The following is a 9,813-nucleotide window of genomic DNA, read 5'->3' as shown; positions in this document are numbered from 1 at the left end:
CACTCTGCCACTTCAGCCAGATGACTATGCAATGAAGAATGTGGACTTTAGCCTCAAGGTCACGTTCTTCAGAGCACAGAGACTGACAGACCATAATGGAGATTTACATGTTGTATGACTGGAGTCCAATAATAAAATAACACCCATGCTGATCTGATCCTAGACTGCGTGGCACATTGTAAAGAATGTTCCCTAGGGGACGAGATCATTGTCAGAGTTCATTTAGTTTTACAGTGTTGAGAAATCCAATCCAATCCAACAGGCTGTTCAGAAAACAGAACCATTGTTCGATTTTGCTACAGCAAAAATGTCTCGAACAAAAAACACAAAGGAGTTCCTTTTGTTGAGTTTTTAAATATTAGAAGGTTTTATTGAGGTTTAAATACTCAAAAGGTAAAATGCAACATGCATTATTCAGGTTCACAGTACAGACTGGAAGGACAATCAGTAATCCTTCATACAACGGCTTCCAACAATATGACAAAACATGTGTATTTTCTACAGACAATATAATAACAATAACAAAACAAACATTGTAATGTGTGGGTATATCACCAAAATGAATTCTTAACAAGATACATGATCTTTCTTTAAAGCCAGGAATGCAAGAAAGGCAAACCTGGCAATCCTTTATGTATGGAGATACATTTCAGTAATCAGATGATTGTGTGGGAGAACAATGAAGATATGTCAGGGGGAAATCAATCACAGTAGGAAACACATAATACTTGGAAGGAGATGCGATCCGGCATAATGCTTTCCTAAAATAGGATTTAGTCAAAAAATATTAATATAAAAAAATATGCGTCATAAAAACTGCTAGCTTCCAAATAAAAAGATGTGCAAATCTGTTGTAATACTCCAATTCACTACGCCCTAGAAACATTGATTGGTTCTATATCTCTTCCACTTGCTTAATCACCAACGTCTCTGGTTCACTGACACTCAGGTTTGAACTTTGCTCTCCGTACGGAGTGTCCGAGCCACAGCTGGAAGTTCAACATGCAGTTCAACACAGCATCCCACTAACCCTGGTCAAACCAAGACCACTAGTAATATAGTACCTTCTATATTCAGATCAAATTAAGCCTGTTGCTAATTAATAGCAATGTCGAAGTGTTCTTCACAAAAATACCCTTATAGAGCAATCCTTCTTTTTCTCATAATTGTGCAGGTTGATTATTGTTCCCGAGGTTAAAAGTTTATGTCAGACAAAATACAGGCACTTGCCTGGTACAGTACTTAAGTAGATATGAACAGGTTACACGTTTGATATAACCTGTCCCCTATAAATATGCATGTTTGAGAGTAAGTTGATAACTGTGCAAAATCCAACTCTCATTCATGTTTGCATTAAACAGTCATATAGTTGGTGTCTCAACCCACTGTCAGACTGCAACCTACATATTAAACATCTCATTACATTTCATTAAACGGTTGTCATAACTGTATCCTGTGTCTTTTTACGGAGGAATTGATCAAACACTGAGATGATCCAGCTGAACGCCACTTCTAGGATTGAACCGATTGGTTGAACGAGCAGTGACCCCTCCTGGAAACAGAAATATGTTATATATTAGTGTCAGTTACACAAGACAAGGAACAGCTCACATGCTGTATTTTAGACCAAAAATACAGCACTATCTGATTAACACAACACAAAATAAGATTTTGAAATATACACACAAACATTTGACACAAACAGAAACGTTGGCCCTGGGCAGTACATACCTGCAGGTTCCTGTCGAACACTCATAGTTGTTCTGGCAGTAAGCTCCAAAAGGTTTGGTACCCATGATTCGCCACAAAGGTGTCATCCGGACCACGCGTTTCAGCACATTCTGAACCGACCCAGCTGGTACATCTGGTTGGGGCACAGGGCCAGCTGACACCTAAAAGGCACAGAGATTCAAACCCTTAGCTCTTAGCGTTTCAGAGACCTTTCCTCAAACTGAAACCTAAAAGGGCACAGAGATTCAAACCCTTAGCTCTTAGCGTTTCAGAGGAGACCTTTCCTCAAACTGAAACCTAAAAGGGCACAGAGATTCAAACCCTTAGCTCTTAGCGTTTCAGAGGAGACCTTTCCTCAAACTGAAACCTAAAAGGGCACAGAGATTCAAACCCTTAGCTCTTAGCGTTTCAGAGGAGACCTTTCCTCAAACTGAAACCTAAGGGGCACAGAGATTCAAACCCTTAGCGTTTCAGAGGAGACCTTTCCTCAAACTGACACCTAAAGGGCACAGAGATTCAAACCCTAAGGTCTTAGCGTTTCATCAGAGACCTTTCCTCAAACTGCTAGAAGAAATTGCACAACTATAGTTGAAGGATTCTCAAGGCATAAAACTTAGTTTAGTTACTCAAATAGATACACCTCTATTCCCCTTATTACATATTACATGTAATAGTAGACTGAACTGGAATCTGCCGTTTCATGTTTGCAGTACAACAAAACCTCCTTAGGCACAAATACACACAAGCGCCACAAAAAAAAAAAAAAAGGTTTTCTTACCTGCTGGAGGATCAGCAGTGTGACCAGGCACCAGGTAGTCAAGGTCCTGGTGGAGATGTGGCTTTGGTCCTGCATGTTGAGTAGATGATCGCTGGGAGTGTGCATGTAGAGCTGGATGTGACAACGCAACCAAGAAACATGTGGTAGCAGAAACACTTTCAGCCCTCTTTTATACTGCAAACTTCCCCCTAGAGATATGGAGTCATTCTACTGTTCCCACTCGCTCGCTCGCTCACTCACTCACTCTCTCTCTTTTTCAAGGTCTAGCCTCTCTGTGCTCCCATGATGTCACTTATTTGCTTAATATTTCAGACCTGCAAGGTGAAGGTGCAATGTCAGGCCACCAGTGAACTAGTCTGTCCGCTCAAGGGTGGGAAGGACATATGGTATGGTATATTTAGTACCATGGTGTTCTCACTCGGGGTGATATAGACAAAATAGCATGAGATATAGCGCTGGGCAGTAAAAGGTTGACATATGTACCATATCATTTTCATTGATTTTTGGATCCTAGATGCCACCGAGAATTTTTTAAATGTGTTTTTATCATGAATGTACATTTTACAAAGGAAATTCTGCATAAGCTTGCATAAGCCTCCTTTGCATGTCAAAGAAACACCAACATAGATCATCTACCGCTCCCACCTTTTTCACATCATAAGAGTACTGTGAATGTAAACCTTTCAGATACAAGAGGACAGGCTATATGAGAAGGCATACATCAAATTAGAACACTGCAACAATCATCCAGTGGATTTTCAATGTTGATTTGAACTGTATGACTTTTGCTTTTTGACCTGAAACATTTATAAAATCAATGGAATGACCCCTTACATCACCCCTTTCCAACCAGATATGCATTTAAGCAACCCAGCCAACAACGAACTGAAACCAGCCATTAGAGATAATCAATCACGACAAATTAAGATAACTGCATAATGCTTAGACTTGCATACTCGTTTTACTGTACACCCACCAGATCACAGACACGCGTATATGGACATCGACACTTACACACACACTAACACAGGTCCTAATACACATACACTAACACACACACACATACACTAACACACACACTTACACACACACACTAACACAGGCCCTAATACACATACACTAACACACACACTTACACGCATACACTAACACACACACATACACTAACACAGGCCCTAATACACATACACTAACACACACACACTAACACACACATACACTAACACACACACACACTAACACAGGCCCTAATACACATACACTAACACACACACTTACACGCATACACTAACACACATACACACACTAACACAGGCCCTAATAGACATACACTAACACACACATACACTAACACACACATACACTAAGACACACACACTAACACAGGCCCTAATACACATACACTAACACACACACATATACTAACATACACACACTAAGACAGGCACCAACACACAAATATGAACACCACACAATTACCTGCACTCCCAACCCTTAAGAAACAGCTGACCAGCGTTCTAAGACGAGCATTTGGCAAGTTATACATGCATGTGTGTACCTGTGTGCACATCTGTGTCAGTGCAAACTATTCATTTGACCTGCAGGGGTACTTTGATCAGTAAGATCCCTGAGTATTGGGACTTGTGTTTAGTAACCAATATTGCAATAGTAGTCCAAACAATTCACAAGTTCTCTTTCTCAAGCTCTAGACCAACTAAATGGCAAACCCAATTGCAAATAACCCATTAAGAGACCATATAGGTGGCTCTAATTGAACATATCCCCAACTGCCAATTAGGCACTTGTGGTTTATTGCTGATGAGTGATTTTCATCCATGGGTTCTCTCTTGGCTCAGTCTTTAATAGTTTGAACGTCCCTGTACTGGATATGTGCGCGGGAGCGAAGGGCATGAGGTCCATGACTGCATCAAGGTCTCATCACACAGCCATTCAGACACAGATGACCTCTGCTGGCACTCACCAGGGTGTTTGTGAATCTTGGCAGATGGTCATCAGATTGCACACACAGTGCAGTGTCCTGAACCAGAGCCGCTCCGCTCCACTGACCTCGTGCCAAAGGGGCAAAAGGTCTCCAATGAGCCACCCTCTTATCCTACATATTCTTATGGCAGGAAAGAAGAAGTCTTAAAGACAAAGTACCGACGCTGATGGTGGACAATTCTGCTTAAAACACTTCACTCCCCCTCATGTGTTCAATCTTCTGTGCTTTGACCAATGCATTTGGGTGACAAACATGATTGCAAAAACACAGATGCAGAATTAGTCAGACTTTGATCTCTGTATGACTTACAATTAAAATTAGATCTCAAAGTGACAAGCTTTACTTAGTGACAAGCATAGTTATCAAATATTAGCTGCCTTAATAATCCCTTTCATTTGTAACTACCACCATCCTATAGGTGTCTTGTTTTGAGCAAAAGGTCCATACACATTGCTCAAGTCTGCGTCACCTCTATCTCAGCAGTTGTCCTATTTTTGTCCTTTTAGTTAACACTGAACTATGCCGCGTGAAAAAGTACAATATTTACCTCAGTAGATTTTCCGAAACTCATCTTTTCCCTAGCACTGAGGAAAGTCCTCCCCCTTGTGGTCACAACATATAAGAGCAGAAAAACCAAAAGCAGTTCCTACTGTTGGAACAGTTTTAAAAGAAAAATCCTGTTCTCGTCATTAATGGCAAAATTCAAAACATTTTGTACAAAATATGCATTTTTATTTTATTATTGTACTCATCATTTATGTTAATAAAAGAACTGTCAATGCTTTAACCATGTTCATCTCTCATGAGAAACACTGTTATGAGACCTTCTTCAATAGCTCATCCCAAATCAGACTGCTCTTTCTTCTCCTGCTGATGCTGCTGCTGCTGCTGCTGCTGCTGCTGCTGCTTTCATCCTCACAATCTCTCTCTGCTTGCCTTAAGAGGCCACTTTCTCTGACCAGAAGAAAAACTAACAAAACTTGTGGTTTACAATGTGGAACCAGCCGCCTACCCGACTGATGGCAACATCACTGAACACACCTGTTGAGTTTGCTGGCCCAACCCGCCACAGAACTACACGCCACGCAGCTGCCTCCACACAGACCAGGGGCCCTTTTAGAGTACAACTTTAAAAAGCACTTCACTGTTTTTGATTTTTTTTTTCTTTTTTTAGTTTTTTTTTTGAATTTCTGTAAGGTCTTCAGAAATGTCAATAGATACAACACTTGAATGCACAAAATCACTAGTCTCATCACAAGCTCAAACAAAAATTCAAACATGCATGCATACCCAAAAAGGATTCCAGACAGCTAATACAATGCCATGCTCCCCTGCTCATGCCTGTCAAATACTGACTTAACATCATTATTATTGTTATTATTATTACATCCATATATAAAACACGTTCAAAAACACATCGCCAACACCAAGTTCAGATTTAAGACGGCTCCTGGAAAACAAAAAATACACAGACGTACACACACACATACAGACCCTTAACATGCACATTTACCCATAGCCCACTTGACACTAGAAATAGTCTGCAAGTGTGGGGATGACATTATGACCCACAGCACCCAAAGAAAGAACACATCATAAACATTCTTACTGTTGTCCAATGAGACCAAGACACTTGAGCATGGGAGACGTAGAGCTCGACAAGAGACGTCTCACCGGCAGGTGCAGGATTCTGCAATCATGTCCTCGTATTCCTTGTAAACAATGTTGTCATTCTGCTCCATCATAAGGACGCTGATGGGCTTGTACTTGTAGGGGACACAGGAGGGGGGTGGGATGTCTGCCACACCAAGCTCGCTGATGAAAGACTGCACTATGGCGTGGTTGGGCGAGTTTAAGCCGTAGTGCAGGATCCGTGGACAGTCTCCCATGCAGTATCGTGGGTTGTACTTGTGAGGGGCAATGATCCAGTGATCCCATCCCAGGTCACTGAAAGCCACCTGGTAGGAGTGCAATTTGCACTGGTTCTTGGCCACATGGTTCTTGCTTCCCTTGTAGTTGGGGATATCCGACACAATGCTCCCCGGCTCCTTGGATCGCCGGTGCCGAAAGGCAGTGTGTGGTGGAAGTGTGCCGGATGACCCCCGCTCAATGGGGTGCCTCTCCTCCTCCTCCTCCAAGAAGAGCAGAAGAGCAGGAGCCGTCAAGGACACCTGGGGGGGCTGGCGTCTCCCCGTCACTGCACGCCTCCCTCTCTTCCTCACCCGCCCTCCCCGCTGGCAGCGGTACTGAACGGACAGGGCCAGAGGACCTTCCTTCCACTGAGACACCTGGCGTGTGATGTCTCCCTCCACCCACTGGTTGTGAGGTTTCAGGGTCACTGTGTCTTCTGATGGCATGCCCAGCTCTCCTGTTGGTCCCAGGTGCCAGACCTTGGCCTCACATTTGACTGACAGTCGTTGTCCCACAGGTGACTTCATATGGACTAGCGAGGCCCGTACCAGTCGCTCAAGTTCAAGGCTTTCCAGTTCATACTTCAGTGTGAAGTGCACATCTATAAAGATAGGGTTGGGATAAATATAAATTGGATCATTTTCTATGCCACCCTGCGAAAATTGAGTTTGGTTAAACTATTCCAAGACCACGGTGAACACAGGTTGGACAGTGTCGGGTTAACTGGTTTGCTAGAAGAACTTTGGCATAGATTATGTTGGTTCTCATAAACTCACAACCGCATAGCCAATAGGTTGAGTGTGTAGATAGGCCTACACAACTAATAGGACGAACCACAGTTAGAGATATTGCCAGAATATTATACCCCTGAGCTAATATCTAGCAAAACAACGACTCGGACAATCCACCCCCGCAATAGGGTTATTTCTAACTAAGGCTGCTGACGACAAACCACCTTAGGCTTGTAGCCGTTAGCCGACTTTTACAATAACACAACGCAAATGACATGCATCTTAACAAATCATCATGACGAGCAAAAAAAACGTACCTTTAGATGCTACAAGACTGCGTTTTTGCACGGACGCGCGTAAAAGCCTCACAGTGTTGGACCCAAACACTTTATGCCCTTTCGGCCTACCATCTGTTTCTGCAGCCATTCTATACATCTCCAACATGAACCGCAAATGCTGGTCTTCCTCTCCTCTCTCCGTGAATGGTGTATGGTGGGCACTCTTCGGTTTTGCGTGATAACTCCACCGAGATCCTTCGGTGAGAACACTGAGATGCGACGACGAAATACCCATTTTACCAGCCACGCGGGAGAACGTGGAGAACAACAGTAAAAAACACGACAGTATACTAAACTGTGAAAGGACAAACTTAGTCTTCATGGTCATCCTCTGGCGTGAATCACTTTGACCAAGAGGGCTACCATGGTATTAAAATCGAAGGCCGTGATACGCTCAGTCGCACACCTTTTTGCCAGTGGCGTTTTAAGAAAGGTGAGTCAAGATCTTGACCCCCTAATAACCCCTGTTACGTTTCAGTTTACGTAAGCGAGGCCTACCACATAGCGACCATGGGTTTCTCCTGATAGTAAAGGAGTTGTGCTGAAAAGCCTGTAGGTTTTCTGAACTCTTTAATTGCATTTCTTTGATATAAATATTGACGTTTGACGACAATGACATTTCACTGTTTTTTTTTTTTTTTTTTACATTTTTAAACATTTTAAAAATATGATTAGGTCAATATGATTAGGCCCACCTACATTTGTTTAGCTCTGGCTGTAGGCCATAGCTAGGCAGACGTATATATACTTTTTGCCAAATTTGGGATTACTAACAGGATTACACGTTTCAAAAAAGAACATTATACTATCATCCACATGCAAACTTTACAACACTTCACGAGAAGACAACAGAGAAACCGACAAGTTCAAAAAAAGCTTTATCTGGCTGGAAATATCGACAATATTTTGTCTTCAAAACTTAAAATGGAAATAACATAACAGTGCAGTGCAGTGCACATTATGCCTCCCAACGGTGGAAATGTCGTTATCCAAGGACTCCACGTCGAATTTAATGAAGCATTTACAGGTAAGACCAACACTGCTAACGTCTACACAGACATCCAGTTAACTGAGATTAAAGTTGGTTAGCTAGCCTGTCAGTATTGCTTGCCTACTAACGTAATGAAAAAGGGGGACTGTGATAACTGGGATGATCGTGTGTCGATAAAACACAAGCCTCTGACCGAAATATATTCGTGGCAGTTTAATTTAAGTTTCAGCGTGAAGTGTGAGTAACATCTGTTTATTAACAAAGCAAGTTTGGCTACATATACAGTTTTATGCAAAGGTTTTGGCACCCCTCTGATGTTGCATGTTAATTTGCTCTGTCTTTATAAGAAAACATCATAGCAATATGTCATTCATTTTCTAGAGAAAGCTGGATGATGGGATGTTTTTCAGACAAAAATGTTTAATGTAGCAGTAATAGGCTGTGCAAAATTGTGGGAACCCTTTTAAGTGTGTTGATTTGAATGCCTGTAGTTGCTTAATGCTGACTGATTGAAACACAAAATCCTTTTGATCAGCTGATTGAACCTTAAACTGCAAATAAATCATGAAAAAGCTCATTTAACATAGCTAATTGCTAGGTGTGCTTTTCCTTCATTCCCTGTTGGAGAGTAGCAACATGGAACCTCAAAATAACTCTCTAATGACCGGAAAACTAAGATGATTTGTCAATATGAATTAGGAGAGGGATATAAAAAGTTATCAAAAAGGTTTGAGGTGTCTATCTCCACAGTCAGAAATGTAGTTAGAAAATGGAAAGCCACAGGAACAGTCCTTGTGAAGGAAAGATGTGGTAGGCCAAGAAAAATATATGAAAGACAAAGATGAAGAATGGTTAGAATAGTCACAGACAAACCACAGATCACCTCTAAAGAGCTCCAAGAACATCTTGCTGCTGATGGTGTCATTGTACATTGTTCCACAGTCCAGCACACTTTGCACAAGGACAGCCCAATGGAAGGGTAATGCATAAAAAGCCTTTTCTGCATACTCACCACAAGCAGAGTCACTTGAGGTACGCAAAGGCTCATCTGAACAAGCCAAAATCATTTTGGAATAAAGTGCTGTGGACAGATGAAACTAAGAGAGTTATTTGGTCACAACCATTTCAGCAAAGGGAGGCTCTACCAAATATTGATGTGATTATTCTTTTGGGGTGCCCAAATTTGTGCACATATCTGTTATTGTTATGATGCACACTGCATTGTTTCTGTCGATAAAAATAAATGTCATTACAGATCTGAAATGTGACTTTTCCCATAAGGTGTACATTTTGTCCAAATGAAATTGCTGCTTTGAAAGACCCGCAGATTA

General features: G+C 41.8%; 2 protein-coding genes across 2 annotated transcripts; both read right to left on the bottom strand.

Annotated features, from left to right (window-relative positions):
* Positions 1 to 343: 343 nt before the first annotated feature.
* On the bottom strand, positions 344 to 2,833 carry leap2 (liver-expressed antimicrobial peptide 2). Its single transcript, XM_012817308.3, has 3 exons — positions 2,510 to 2,833; positions 1,732 to 1,892; positions 344 to 1,552 (listed from the first exon to the last, which is right to left on the bottom strand). Exons 1-3 carry the CDS (start codon positions 2,612 to 2,614, stop codon positions 1,513 to 1,515), a joined length of 306 nt encoding a protein of 101 aa, XP_012672762.2. The 5' UTR covers positions 2,615 to 2,833; the 3' UTR covers positions 344 to 1,512.
* Positions 2,834 to 5,236: 2,403 nt separating this feature from the next.
* On the bottom strand, positions 5,237 to 7,956 carry bmp15 (bone morphogenetic protein 15). The gene is made up of 2 exons (XM_012817307.3): positions 7,471 to 7,956; positions 5,237 to 7,023 (listed from the first exon to the last, which is right to left on the bottom strand). The coding sequence occupies exons 1-2, from the start codon at positions 7,817 to 7,819 to the stop codon at positions 6,182 to 6,184; spliced, it is 1,191 nt and encodes a 396-aa protein (XP_012672761.2). The 5' UTR covers positions 7,820 to 7,956; the 3' UTR covers positions 5,237 to 6,181.
* Between the last annotated feature and the right edge of the window lie 1,857 nt (positions 7,957 to 9,813).

Source organism: Clupea harengus, chromosome 18, assembly GCF_900700415.2.
Source record: "Clupea harengus chromosome 18, Ch_v2.0.2, whole genome shotgun sequence".
Lineage (NCBI taxonomy): Eukaryota > Metazoa > Chordata > Actinopteri > Clupeiformes > Clupeidae > Clupea > Clupea harengus.
The sequence above is the reverse complement of the archived record's forward strand: the minus strand, read 5'-3'. Positions and strand labels throughout refer to the sequence as shown.